General features: G+C 36.5%; 1 protein-coding gene across 12 annotated transcripts in view; it reads right to left on the bottom strand.

Moving 5' to 3' along the window:
- The window catches only part of RAPGEF6 (Rap guanine nucleotide exchange factor 6), a 234,319-nt gene that overhangs the window by 51,925 nt on the left and 166,811 nt on the right, over nucleotides 1-15,583 (bottom strand). For 8 of the 12 annotated variants that reach the window (XM_037739935.1, XM_017532126.2, XM_017532129.2 and 5 more), the window contains 3 exons: nucleotides 10,617-10,857; nucleotides 3,216-3,373; nucleotides 843-857 (listed from right to left, as the gene is read on the bottom strand). In XM_037739935.1, the coding sequence (XP_037595863.1) occupies nucleotides 843-857; nucleotides 3,216-3,373; nucleotides 10,617-10,857 (414 nt within the window). The remainder of the gene's footprint in view (nucleotides 1-842; nucleotides 858-3,215; nucleotides 3,374-10,616; nucleotides 10,858-15,583) is intronic. The other 4 variants (XM_017532136.2, XM_017532130.2, XM_017532127.2 and 1 more) reach the window with 1 other exon arrangement.

The raw sequence follows: 15,583 nt of genomic DNA, 5'->3' as shown, positions 1-15,583 counted from the left end.
TTTGAGACGGAGTTTTGCTCTTGTTACCCAGCCTGGAGTGCAATGGCGCGATCTCGGCTCACCACAACCTCCGCCTCCCGGGTTCAGGCAATTCTCCTGCCTCAGCCTCCTGAGTCGCTGGGATTACAGGCACGCGCCACCATGCCCAGCTAATTTTCTGTATTTTTAGTAGAGACGGGGTTTCACCATGTTGACCAGGATGGTCTCAATCTCCTGACCTCGTGATCCACCCGCCTCGGCCTCCCACAGTGCTGGGATTACAGGCTTGAGCCACCGCGCCCGGCCAGTTTAAATATTTTTAAAGCTATGATTGTGTTCCTTTATAATTAAAAACTAGTCAAAATAAGAAATTTTCAATGAAGAAAAAATTAAGTTTACTATAGGAGATAAATCAAATAAAGGTTTGTGCTATTAAGTGAAAAGAAGCTGTAAGTTCTTTATGTAGACCTAGAAAAAAACTCCTTTTTGAATTCCTTTTGGACAAACTCCTAGACTTTGGACCAGAGATGAAATTTCTAGAGAGCTAATTTATAAATCTTACAGGAGTAAAATTTAAAAATTCTAATTATTTTGTGTCTCATCTTGTATTGAGTCGGAAATCCCAAAGAACATTTCAGAAGTTACAGAAAAGCATGTATACTCTGATTTTCTCCAACATAAAAACATACATGTATTTTTAAAAAATGACTAAAAGGACATATGCCAGTTAATGCTGGCTATCTTTTAAGCGGAAGGAAAAGTTCAGCTTACTTCTTCATTCAATTCTGTATCACTGAACTTTTTAAAAATAACAAAATACACACAAACAAGGGCAATAGAATACCAGTCTTCAAGATACTTACAATAAAAACCAACAGCTGTATGCAGCAAAAATAAAGAAAAATCATAAAGTAAGCAATCAAAAACAAACTATTAAACAGTTCTGTAGCTTTGTCCCCATTTTCATCTTGATCTAGTAATAACTTTGAAAATGCAGCATAAACATAGGAAAGCTCAACACCGATAAACATTAATCAAACTTGGCTGTTACACATGTCCTGTAATATACATATGTGATGTATAAAGCTCATTTAAATTTTTGTGCTGTTGTATAAATTACGTAAGAAGCTGAATTTGGAATCAACTGGGAATTGTATTTTTTCAATCCAAATATAAATAATATCCATCACTAGATAAAAAGCCTGAGACATACTGGTCTTTCTCTGAACAGATTTTAAAAAAGCATCTTTACCTTTAGTCCTTTTAACATGTTCTCAAGGAAAGAATTAATGTAATCAACCTGAAATCAAGTTGAGTAGCACACCTTCTCTGCAGAGGTCTGAATTTCAGCTCTATGGAACTTAGTTTCTAAAATTCAATAATTTCAACCTCTTCTCTTTGTTCCCCCAGCTAAATATCCAACTTACCTCACCTCTTTCTACAACTCTATCCCTTATTCCCTCAGCCCCATGTCCTACATATACCTATGGCAAAAACACAGCCATATAAATTATTAAAACTACAAATCATAAGGTCCCTAATACTTGTCTTATGAAAATACTATATTTAATTTGTGCTTTGGTAGTATGAAAACACTTTATTTTTGAATGTTCTATGTAGTGTAAAAAGTACTGCTGTAGAACACACACACACACAGACACAGAAATAAATTCTTATGCTGCCACATGGCAAACAACAGGAGAGGCTGACTCTGTGGCAGATGGAGGTGGGTTTGCCAGATGAAGTAACATTTGAGTTCAGCACTGACAAAAAAAAAGTTCACGGAACATGCAAGGAGAGGGCCATGGTGGCAAACATGGGCAAAAAAAGAGCGTTCTGAAAGTTTATTCCATACTCAGGCAGGATGGATGAAGTAACAGTGGGGAGAGAATGACAGAACAGAGGCGGCTAGAAAGGCGGTTCAGGTCAGCAACACTTCTTCACGCTGGTAGTAACATTTCTTTTATATACCAAAAACTGAATCCAGTTTGCAGTTTTCTTTCCTCTGTGATATTTTAATACTTACTTTACCTTTTTGGGTAAATAGTTTAATTAACTTTATACCTTGGTAACAATCTTCACATTAACTTCGGATCAAATAAATGGAGTGTTGTCTCATCAATGACACCTCACTAATATAAAAATCACTACAAATGTCTTAGGAAAATAATAACTCATTAAATCTCTATTCTGAAAAGCACACTGGTAGCCATGTAGAGAGTGTGATGTGTCAGAACAGATTACTGGGTTTAATCATCTCTCTAGTGGTTAAGTGGCAATTGAAATATAAAGGAAGAAACCATGTGCAGAATGACCTTCACTAAATTGTTATTAGGTTATGTCCTGAGGTTTTTAAGATGCTATAATAAAACATGAACTTTACTAATGCACTTGTATTTCCTTCTTTCCAATAAATACTGAGATGGAATTGAATTTCCTCCCTTTTATACTAGCTGCTAGGAACTTTAGAGTCAAACTGAAGCTGAAGAATCAGAACTATGCTTCTGTTTGTAGAAACATATTTTTCTCCTACCTTTCCTTGGATCCCATTATGTGTTTCATTTTTTAATTGTTTATGCCTTTTTTTTGAAAATCATCTCAAATCATTTAAGTCATGGATATATAATTAATCAAAGTCAAAGGTTTCCTACCTGGTAACAAAATTTTAGATTATGTAATTGTGACAATTTTTGCCTCTAGACATGAATAGATCCAAAAAAATTAACTTGACATTCCACATTGAAAGTCCGAACAATAATGAAAAATATGCTATAATGCTCTGATAACAATATGTGACAAATACAACTTTAGCTTAAGGTGTTTGAGGAAAAATCTGCTTTCAGAAAATTATGAACACTTTTCTGTACATCACAGAAAAAGGTAAGTGAAGCCACTTAGATGAAAACAATCTGCCTTATTCTTTTCCACACTGTGGGCAAGCTGTATCTTGGCTGAGAAATGTCTCTGTTTTCATTCTGCTGCTTAGATTAGGATTACCAAAAGATACCTAATTCTGTGGTTAGAGGCAGTCTCTTTTTTATGTACTTCTGTTCCATTTTAGAGGAAGTACTAAACAAATTAACAGAACAAGACAATCTCCCTTTAGCCTTTTGCATCAAGTCTACAGTTAAGAGAAGAGGATTTCAAGTAAATTTGGTATTTGCTGTATAAGGCTTAACCACCTATTTGTTCATTTGGTACCAATATGGCAATATAAAATCACACATGAAAATTACCTGAAGGATTGGAAAAATCCAACATACTGGTGGTAGGCTGCAGGAGATCAGGGCTGCTGGATGAAAGTGTTCCAGGAATGGGCATTATAGCCAGACTATGCCTACAGTGCCTTGTTCCCACAATGCTGTCATCTTGTGATTGGCTTAGGCCTCCATCACTTCAAAAGAATGTCATATATCACTTCAAAGTATTTGAGAGTATTTAAGTAGTAAACATTTCTGTTCCCTGTGCACTAAGGCATAACAGAACCAATTCAAAGAGGTGATTTAAACAATTGAAATACTACAGCAATTTTTTAAAGACAATTGTAATGATGAAAATGGGATTAAAATATTTTTAAACAATTACATTAAAATAAAATTTAACTTATACATCTAAATAATTCTACTGCATCCTAATTAAACTGTCTTATTTAGTATCTACTGGTTTGGGTGAAGAAACTGAACCTGAGTATTTAGGGAACACTTGAAATTTGCCAGTTTTAGTGGACACTAACATATGTATCCAAAAATGCACAGCCACACCATAGCAAGGTGTTCTCTTTCTCTTTCCCTTTCTCCAGAGAATCCTGGTGATCATCTAGGAAACAGAAGGGGTCTACATTCAAACCAAAAAATATGGCAGGTTGTGGATAATAACGGGGCCAAGTTCAAGTGACAAAGTAAGAGTAGTGTTTAAACAATGGTCCAGAAAAAAACTAGAATTACGAAAATTACAGTCTCTAAAGTTCATTCTAAGAGTACATTATTTCTTGTTTAATCTCTCAAGTCTAATTATTTAAGCAAACAAAATACTCCTCCTTTAAAATATTTTAGAAGTGCAACATAGGCAACTCTAAATCCACCTAAGAGAAAAAATAAAAACAAAGAAACAAACACCATCACTTAGGTTTTAGATACCTGAAAACATTCGCTTATTTTAAAGCAAAAGAGTCAACAAAAACTTTAAGATAGCAGTGAAAAAGAAGTCCACTAACATCAATAACCAAAACTACTTCTAAAACCAATGCTTTCAGTTACTACTATTAATTCTTGTCTATATTTTATCCAATGCAACATTCTGCCTAGTACTTGCTGTGCATACAAACAGAAGTATCACAGAATACTTACCTATCATGAAAAAAATTAAGGTACAGTATTAATAATATGGAATACATTTAAATTATGTTAGATGTAAAATATAGGATTTTAGGTAGATTAGAAAACTATGCAAGATGGAGAGTTAGACTATTAAATAAACTGCAAAAGGACTGTTAATAGTTAGACAAGGAAGAGAAAGCCAGGATCTGAGAGAGCTGAAGAGTCAGAGAAAAGAAGAAAGACATGGAAGAAAGCAAAGATTAGTGCTTCAAGAGCAAGCTTTGATGTCAGGCAGACCTGAGCTATTAGCTGCTTGACTTCAGGCAAATTTTGTTCTCTTTCTAAGCCTTGTTTTTCTCATCTGTAAATGTGAATAATACTATCTCCCCCAGGAATACTGAAAAATTGGGTAATAAAGGCAAATGTTTTGGTGCAAAGGAGCACAGGACTTATTTATTTATTTATGAGACAGAGTCTCCCTCTGTAACCAGGCTGGAGTGCACTGCAACCTCCGCCTCCCAGGTTCAAGCGATTCTCCTGCCTCAGCCTCCTGAGTAGCTGGGACTATAGTGTGTGCCACCACACACAGCTAATTTTTGTGTATTTTTAGTAGAGACAGGGGTTTCACCATGTTGGCCAGAATGGTCTCGATCTCTTGACCTTGTGATCTACCTGCCTCGGCCTCCCAAAGTGCTGGGACTACAGGCGTGAGCCACCACGACTGGCCACACAGGACTTTCCAGAATGGATTTTTTAAAAAAGTTAAAATTAGTATAGGGCTGGGTGGGGGTGGCTCACACCTGTAATCCCAGCACTTTGGGAGGCTGAGGCAGATAGATCATTGAAGGTCAGGAGTTCAGGACCAGCCTGGCCAACATGGTGAAACCTGACTCTACTAAAAACACTAAAATTAGCCAGGCGTGGTGGCGGGCGTCTGTAATCCCAGCTATTTGAAAGTAGGAGAATCCCTTGAATCTGGGAGGTGGAGGCTGCAGTGAGCTGAGATCGTGCCATTCCACTCCAGCCTAGGCAACAGAACAAGACTCCATCTCAAACATAAATAAATAAGAATAGTATAAACCGAGAAGGGAGAAATATTTATTTTAGTCAATTCATATTAAAAAGTAAAGGAGGACAAGGTAAGTCTAAGTGAAGGTACTATAGAAACAGGAAGTACTTTCCTGGGGAGAAAAGGCAATCTAATTTGACAGATAAGTAAAGGAAATACCTCATTTGATAAATAATTTGCATTTACCTTAAATTGGCTTCTTATAATTAGGTTTGTATTCCTAAAGATCAGAGTTAAATAATCTAAGCTTAGATAAAAGGGCCTTCAAAAGTATTTAAATTATATAGAAAATAAAGATGTTTTAAAACACAGCCTTTCTTTAATTGATCTTTGAAAACAAACAGATCAATTTTTGGACACAGAGGGTGCGATAATAATCCAAGGAAGCAAACTATTAAAGAGGTTAGCCAATACTACTAATAAAGTAGAAGCCACTTTAATAACATTAAAAAGTTACAATTTTCTATTAAATGTAGTTAACTGCATCAGTTGCAGCAACCTGGAATCACTATAGAGGTGAAGTAGTACAGGCAGAGGCGGGTGGATCACCTGGGGTCAGGAGTTCGAGACCAGCCTGGCCCACATGGTGAAACACCATCTCTACTAAAAAATACAAAATTAGCTGGGCAGGGTGGCACACTCCTGTAATCCCAGCTACTCGGGAGGCTGAGGCAGGAGAATTGCTTGAATCCTGGAGGCAGAGGTTGCAGTGAGCCGAGATCGTGCCTCTGCACTCCAGCCTGGGCGACAAGAGTGAGACTCTGTCTTGAAAAAAAAAAAAACTACAGAAAATAATAAAAGTTCTGATATCTCTTACTCATGCTATTTACATCACTTCTGCTTTTGAATACTCAATAGAGACAACACTGTACAGCTATAAATATGTAAAGATGGTTACAAATTCATAGTAATTAAGGTGTGAGGTGCATAAATGAAAACTATACTGTCATGTACAATCCATGCTATGCCATGAATGAAACAGTATTTAGTTGGCAAAATAACCATGCTTATTTGAAAGCTGAATGGATAAAGCCCGTTTGGCAAGTAATCGTATCACTCTTACCAAAACAGTCTCCTGAGAAGGTGATGCAATAACAGAAACAAAGTTGTTTAAAAAAATTCCTCAATACTTCCCCAACACTAAACTTACTTAGGATAAAAGTACTTGGTTTCATCTTATTAAACTAAAAAGGCCACATACGTATCATCAATATGCAAATTGAAAAGAATCCCAGTATTTAAAAAGCAAACAAAAGTAAGTATTTTGACAAGAAATGGGGAGGAAAAAATACTAATTCTTGTTCAACAAACAAGGCAGTGTATTTCTGGGATTGTTACAAAGAATAATACAAAGATGTTACTTAGGCAACTGTGATTTTAAAAACAAACAAAATAAAAGCTGCATGATTTTTAAAAAAGAAAAACAGATTTCCTGAAATGTGAAGTATTCTTGGGTCAATAAAAACCATACCTCTGTCTTAACTTACAGACGGAATTAAAATCAGTAACATTTTTCACTTTAATTTTTAGGAATATTTTTTTTAAATTATATCATGGTTTGTTTGGGATTTTGGAATTACCTATTCTTATCTCAAGTATTTGTTCTTTCCTTACAATATTCTTTCTTTGCTCCTCTCACAGATGCAGGCATTGTTTCTTTTCTATGACAATTCATCCCCTACTCTTACAAAATTGAGTGCTGCTAAAGGCAGAGAACTTGTTTCTGTTCTTGGTGCCTCTTCCAAAGAGGTCTGGCACACAGGAGATGCTCAGAAACTGTGAAACTGAACTAATTAAACATTTTTTTTTTCAATTAAAAAATAACAAATGTTCAAGAATAAAACTTGCAAAATACAGAAAGAAAGCATGGAAGAAAGAGAAAAATTACCTATGAAACCATGCTTTCCAAACACCACAATCAACATTTTGATATTTTTCCTTCTAGTCATTTTTCTGATGTATAGCACAATTTATTTAACCAATCCTTGTAGTTGGACATTTAGGGTGTTCCCAATTTTGTTTTAGTATAGATAAAACAACTGGGAGCATCTATATATACATCTTCATCTAATAACTATTAGAAACAGAATTACTGAATCAAAAAATTTTGCCATTTAAAAATATTTATTGGCCAGACATGGTGGCTCAAACTTGTAATCCCAGCACTCTGGGAGGCTGAGGCGGGTGGATCACCTGAGGTCAGGAGTTGCAGACCAGCCTGGTCAACATGGTGAAACCCTGCCTCTACTAAAAATTTAAAAATTTATTTTATTTTTATTTTTTTTGAGATGGAGTTTCGCTCTGTCACCCAGGCTGCAGTGCAGTGGCGCGATCTTGGCTCGCCAAAACCTCCATCTCCTGGGTTTAAGTGATTCTCCTGCCTCAGCCTCTCGAGTAGCTGGGATTTCAGGTGTGCACCACCACGCCCAGCTAATTTTTGTAGTTCTCTTGTCTCAGCCTCCTGAGTAGCTGGGATTACAGGTGTGTGTCACCATGTCCAGCTAGCTTTTTGTATTTTTAGTAGAGATGGGCTTTCACAATGTTGGCCAGTCTGGTCTTGACCTCCTGGCCTCAAGTGATACATCCACCTCAGCCTCCCAAAGTGCTGGGATTACAGGCGTAAGACATCGCATCCAGCCAGAATTTTGCCACTTTTAAAGCTTTTAATGGAAAGGTTGCATTACTTTATACTACTACACCAGTCTGAACTTTTATAAACTTATTGCATTATCAATTCTGTCCCTGACCATTCTTTTTGTCAATCTCTGATGAAAAAAATGGTATCCAGTATTAAACTGTATATCCTGGATCAGTATCAATATGGAACATCTGCGTCATGTTTTTCTGCCTATTTTTCCACTGAAGTTTTAGTGATTTTTTTTTCCTATCTGATTTCCGAGAACTCTGTATATATAAAGGATCATATACTTTTGCGTAGCAAAAGGAATTGTCTGAATTCTCTTCAAATGACTGTCAAGAAATATAAGATACATTCTCAAAAATGTAAAGTGGCCAGTCTGATGGGTAAGATCAGCTCTCCCAACAAAACAGGCTCTAGAAACCTGTGACTTCTAAGATAACATCTGTTTTCTGTATTTATCTGAAATGATCAGCATTTTACTCTAATGAAACATGTTTAGAAGGGACAGGTTAACATAAACTTCTAAAGTGCATAATTTCATTCATATTTATATTTATAACCAAATGTTTTCCTGTTGCCACAAAGCAAGAGACCCAACAACCCCTTCCGAGTTTAAGTAAAACTATTTTTACCAGATGGTCCTCTTTTATTGGGTACCAATATAAACTTATAATACTTTAAAATAGTCAACTGATTGTTCCTGGTAACCTTAGTTCTACGCCTCTTGCAGCAACCAAAGATAGAATTCAAGTACAGTAACTAATTCCCACCCACTTCACCAAAGGATGTGGAGATTAGACACTGATTTAGCCGCCTGAAACTTAAGTACAGCTAGTTTGAATGTGATACTAACAAGCTGAAGAGTTATAATTACACTGTTGTCTGGCTTTAGATGACACACGTCACAACTGTGTCACTGGTCAAAATGAGACGCAGTTAATGGGAAACAGATGTATTCCAGACGAAACTCATCAAGGTTTCTGGAAGTGGAACTCAGGGCATTATGTCCTGAGGAATTCTCCTCGTGCATTCTTTTCTGCCTTCTGGATCCTCAATTTTGTCCCTTTTCCGCAGTGATTTCTGATAATCCCTAACTGTCCCCTACCTCCTCAGTGTGAGCTGACCCCTCTAACATTCTCCTTACTCAATACAAATTTGTGAGACCAAGCCTTTTCTTACAGTGTTACAGTACATTCGACATGCAAAAATTTTGGTATTTTAAGGTAATGATCTTTATAAGCCACTCACCTCAAGGATCAAATGAGTAATGAACTTTTAGAAATCAGTGAAATTAAGAACAAAGCTCAGGGTTCGAGTTCAAAATTAAATGAGGAGTAAATGTGTTTCCCTGACTAGAAATAAGAATTCAGGAAGACGAGCATTTCCGATTGAAAAATCTGTGAGATTTTTAATTACTGAAAAAATATTTTAAAATAGCTGTCATTAAGATGAGAGCTGACACAATTCCTAGTTGCCACCCAATTGTTCTCCCTGCTATCACTGCTATATTGTGCTGTATCCACAACTCCAAATCACTACCATAGCCATCAAGGAAGTCTTCCTAAAAGAACAAATCTTATCAAATCACATGTCTTCTTATGGCTCCCTGTCATGACATGATGAAGTCTGTTATCTTTAGCATAATATTCAAGGTCTCTCATAACCTACTTCTCTTGCTCCAGCTCTAGTTGTATACACAGAAACACAGACTATTCAAACCTAACAAGTTTGTTCCTGCCTCCACTTATCACCCTGCAATGTGAGAACTTTGCAATTTGCTTAGATTATCAACTTTTGGAGGATAAGAACCTTGATCTATTAATCTTCCCATCTCTGGCTTAGTATATAATAAATGTGTAGAGAATAAGGGCTCCTGATGTGAATTCCTGAGAGGTAAGGACTCTCTCTTTATTTCTATAACTATCACCTAACACAACTACCAGGAACTTTCAAGAGGCAAATATTTTAATATATTTTTTGAACATGCTTTATTTCGTTCACTGATTATTCACTGTCTTGACTTATTCAATAAATATTAACTGAGTGCCTACTATGTGCTAAGTATTGTACTGCTCTTGATTAGAACTTTTGTAACTGCTTCAGGAAGTTGCTAATGTAATATATACTAGAGTCAACCCCAATCACGACACTTTAGTGGACTGATTTCATCACTATTTTACAGACCTAATTTATATTTAAAATCTTCAAGTATTACTACGTTTTGGTGATATCCCATTTGGAAATAGAAATAGGTCTGATTAAAAAGTTCAAATTTACAATTCAAGAAGGAATAAATGGTGCTACAAGGAAAAAATGATTTTTTTAAAAAAACAAAAAACTGGTGAATGGGTCCCAAGATTTAAGGTGTACGATTTGTAAATCAGGAGACTAAAATTTCCAAAATTCAAAATAATGCTATTGTATAATCTGAAAGTGGTAACTTCATGAAAGTGACAGATGTTCAATGTATTCTTATATAAGTACTCTTTGAAGACTTTATTATACATTAGTTATATATTAAGCAAAACTTACCAAAGCCTCCCCCGACCCCAAATAAAAACTTTACAGTGAATGTGAAAATTTCTGCATGGCTAAGATTGGCATTACTTACCTAAATAGTTTTGGAGGCAAGATACTAAATCGTGTTTTATCCAAAATCTTCCTGATTTTGTTTCTTCCACCTGAAACAGTATTTGCTTTAACTTTCTTACTTCCTTTCTCTTGTGATGCCTGTTCAATATCTCCTGGCACATGCTGGATAGAATGGCGATTACTTTTTTTTTCAGCAATTTTCGGAATATGAGGCACACCAGATTTCTCTTGTTCAGTCCTACAAAGCAACTCTTTGAACACTGTGGAAATGAAACAAACTTGTCATTTCTTTAGAATATTTTTATACCAACAACAAATTTTAAGAATAAACACAGTCACTTTCCATTATCTAAACTTTCAGTCTCATTCAACTAAATATTGTCAAGTATTTACTCACCCTTTAGCAACTACATCTACTTCTTTCTTTAGTTTTCATACCTCACTATACTTCTGATGTTGCCCAACACTAATAAAAGGAAAGTCAGTTGAGGGGAAAGAGAAAGGAAGTGGGCAGGCTGCAGGCATGTTTGAAAAACACAGGTTCCTATTTAGGGTAGTAACTAATAAAACTGCTAATCGACTAATTTTATAGGAACAGATATTTAGGTTCTATTGTGTTATTCCTTATAATACAGCTGACCCTTGAACAACATGGGTTTGAACTGTGTGGGTCCATTTATACTTGGATTTTTTTCAACCAAATGTGGACTGAAAATACAGTATTTTGGGGATGTAAAAACCTGCGTTATGGCTCTGAAGGACCAACTGTGGGTCTTGAATATGCATAAATTTTGGTGTACATGGGATGGAGGTCCTGTAACCAACACTACACATATACCAAGGGATAACTATATATGTCACTTGAGATGAGACCTGACTACTACAGTCAGGGCCAGATTGTAAAACTTAGATGAGAAAAGCTTTGTTGGGCTTTATTTTTACTTTTACCAAAAAATGGTAATTTTGGTTATTTATTTACTGATTGATTTTGAGATGGAGTCTTGCTCTGTCACCCAGGCTGGAGTACAGTGGCACACTCCCAGCTCATTGCAACCTCCACCTCCCGGGTTCAAGGGATTGTCCTGCCTCCGCTTCCCAAGTAGCTGGGATTACAGGCATGCACCACCACACCTGGCTAATTTTTGTATTTTTAGTAGAGACAGGGTTTCCCTATGTTGGCCAGGCTTGTCTTGAATTCCTGATCTCAGGTGACTCACCTACCTCGGCCTCCCAAAGTGCTAGGATTATAGGCGTGAGCCATGATGCCTGGTCTAATTTTGGTAATTTAAAATTTGGTAATAATTTCTCAAGGTCACATTTATGAGGCTGTCATTCAGTAAAGCTGCTAAAAAAAAATCCACTTCAGTGGTCTGAAGTAAACAAGTAAACAACCAAAGGTATCTTAAATACCTTTCTCTCTCTCTCTCTCTTTTTTTTTTTTCTCCTGAAAAAGGGTCTCACTGTTGCCCAGCCTAAGTGCAGTGGCATGATCACAGCTCACTGCAGCCTCGACCTCCCTGGGCTCAGGTGATCCTCCCAAGGAGCTGGGATTACAGATGCATGCCACCATACCAGATTAATTTTTATAGTTTATTTGTAGAGATGGGGTTTTGACATGTTGCCCAGGATGGCCTCCAACTCCTAGGCTCTAGAGATCTGCCCATCTCAGCCTTACAAAGTGCTGGGATTACAAGCGTGAGCCACCATGTCCAGACTCAAGTATCTTTCTATCAAGTCTAACTAAGTCTGGTGAATTTCATCCTTAATGAGGGTGCAGGTACATTTGGGAAATTCCCTGTCTATGTGCCTACACCAAATTTTCACCTTGTGAGAATGGCTACATCTCCTTGGGATAAAGCAAAGATAAATCTGCATAAAGTTAAATATCAAGAAATGATTAGTCATGGTGCCTGAAGAGGACTGAATTAGAGAAATAGTGGTTGCGTATTCTTAGAAGAGACTTAAAGGTCTTCAACTACATGAGCTATGGAAGCAAACACTCAGCTTATCATTAGATACAGCTTTGAGCAGTTATGCTGCACCTTTTTTTAAAGCTATAAATTGTGTGAATATGGCCACCAAAAACCCAATCACAGAGAATTGTTTTGGAAACCAACAGAAAAGCATGAGTTTCCCAGAAAAATCAAAGGACTCAGAAGTAAGATAGAAATTCTTAAAGCCTTAAGAATTGATTAAAACATTTACGACTTGGTATTCACTTGCAAAATCTGGGCTGATTTCAGGGTATCAACAGAAGGATGATACCACATTACTAAAGCACAGTGCAAGTTTATGAAAAGCATATATTTCTGCTTTCAAAATGATGGAGATTTTTTAGGAGTTAACTTCCACAAAGTCTGCATTAGAATAAAATTTATATTTTAAAATTTTATTTTAAGCCATATGGTAATAATATATACACACATGGATGTATTTGTGTATACATATGTATGTGTATACATATGTGTATCTGTGTATATGTATGTATATGCTTTTTGGAAATAGGATCGGTTCTCACTCTGTTAGCCAGGTTGGAGCGCAGTAGCATGAGCACAGCTCACTGCAGCCTTGACTTTATAGGCTCATGTGATACTCCCACTTCCACGCTGGGTAGCTGAGATTACAAGCATGTACTACGGCACCCAGCTCATTTTTTCTATTTTTGTAGAGATGCGGTCTCACTATGTTTCCTAGGCAAGTCTTGAACTCCTAGGCTCAAGTGATCTTCTGCCTCAGCCTCCCAAACTGATGGGATTAAAGGCAGGAGCCACCACGGCCAGCCAATACTTTTTTAGCTTAAAATTCAGATATTCATTCATTCAAAAAATACTAACATATGAACACAGGTCAGGTACTGCACTAGATATTATTTCTGTATATTACTCCTGTTGTGGAGCTTACAGACAGTCTAAGATGCATGAAATATAACCAGAGGAACTACTTGAGAGTGGGAAAGGGCAATCTTCCTTAAGCAAGTCATTTATTAAAAAGAGATCAGACAGATGAGTAGATTTTAACTAGGCAAAGAGAGAAAAGGATGAGTAATCCTAGGTAGAGAAAAACCAGAAGTTCAAAGTCCCTGTGGTAGAAAGAAAGTTCAAGAAAATGAAAATGACTATAGAACAAGGTAGAGATGAGGCCAGATAATGCCACGCTATGGTATTCAAATTTTCTGTTACAGCAACAGGAAAACTTTGAAGGGGCAGCAGATTTCCTTAGTAATGTGTATGTAAAGTAACTGAATTATTTTTAAAAATCATCAAATTTGGCTGGGCATGGTGGCTTATGCCTGAAATCCTAGCACTCTGGGAGGCAGAGGCGGGTGAATCACCTGAGGTCCAAAGTTTGAGACCAGCCTGGCCAACATGGTGAAACTAAAAATATAAAAATCAGCTGGGCGTGGTGGTACACACCTGTAAACCTAGCTACTCTAGAGGATGAGACAGGAGAATCGCTTGAACCCAGGAGGCAGAGGTGGCAGTGAGCTGAGATTGAGCCACTCCATTCCAACCTGGGTGACAGCGACAGCGTGAGACTGTCTCAAAAAAAAAAAAAAAAAAAAAGTTAAATTTCTCCACTGGACTTGGGTATGCAAGTATAAGTAAAAATTTGTGGAGCGTGTAGTTTGTTGATAAAGAGGAAAAATGATTGTGTTAAATTAAAAAAAAACTGTTAAGGAGAAAAATGAAAGGATACTGAGCACACATAATTACAATGCTATTAAAGATCAATATCAGACATTGTATATGAATCAAAAGTAAAAGTGCCCAAGAATCTATAAAAGCTTAATAAATTTGTCTACGTAAAAATTTAAAATGTCTCTCTTTCTACATATGTATGTATGCATTCACAAACACATGAAACAAAAGTCAAAACACAAACCACTGGGGAAAATACTTTTAACTTTTAAACTCTTTACGAAGAGCTGAAAAATACTATTTTAATTTATAAAGTGCTCAAACAAGTCAATAAAAGATGAGTAAAAATATACAAAGGGGCAGATGAAATTAAAAGACTTTATAGACAAGAAATGCCAAAACACATAAAAAAAGGTACTCATTATTAAATAATGTAAATCATAATTTAAAAGGTTGATTAGACCCACTGCAGAGGTATTCTTATACACTGATGAATGAAGCACAGATCGTGATAAACTTCCAGAAGGTAAAACCTCGTAGTGTCTGTCAAAAGCAATTCCACTTTGAGAAATTTATCATATAGCTGGATCTATATGAGCATAAAAGTACAAAGAGTTTTTATTATACCACCGTTAAGAGCAAAAACTATAAACAATCTAAAATATTTATAGGACATTAACTCAAAAGATTATGGTAATAATAGAACTCTATGTAATAATAAAAATCATGTAACAAGTATATCTGTATGAACTGATGTGAAAAGGTACAGAACATTGTACGACGTATGGTCCCAATGTATACCTACCTTATTTTAGTTTTCAAAATATATGCACATATTACTTTTATTAAAACTTAAAATGACAAGTTAAGAAGTGAGATTTTTGTTTTTTAGAGACAGAGTATCACCCAGGCTGGAGTGCAGGGACACAATCACAGCTCATTACATTCTTGAAGTCCTGGGCTCAGGTGATCTTCCTGCCTCAGCCTCTCAAGTAGCTGGGACTACAGGCGCATGCTACCATGCCCAGCTAAATTTTAATGTTTTTTCGAGACAGGGGTTTCACTATGTGGCCCAGGCTGGACTTGGAACTCCTGGCCTCATTCGATCCTCCCACCACAGCCTCCTAAAATGCTAGGATTACAGGCATGAGCCACCATGCTTGGCCAGAAGTTGGATTTTTAAAGATGTTAGAAAGCTGTGGAAACCAAGAGGAATAGATGAATTAAAATTCCAGAACAGGAAGAGAGTAATCTGAGATTGTCAGCTGTTTTCTTCTCTGAGTGCATTTGCTAAATCTAAACATGAAGTGTGGGTCAGGTAGAGGGACTCTTCTAGGCGAAAGAGAAC

Source organism: Cebus imitator, unplaced genomic scaffold (genome assembly GCF_001604975.1).
Source record: "Cebus imitator isolate Cc_AM_T3 unplaced genomic scaffold, Cebus_imitator-1.0 Scaffold76, whole genome shotgun sequence".
Taxonomy (NCBI): Eukaryota; Metazoa; Chordata; class Mammalia; order Primates; family Cebidae; genus Cebus; species Cebus imitator.
This window is presented reverse-complemented; position numbering and strand designations above follow the sequence as displayed.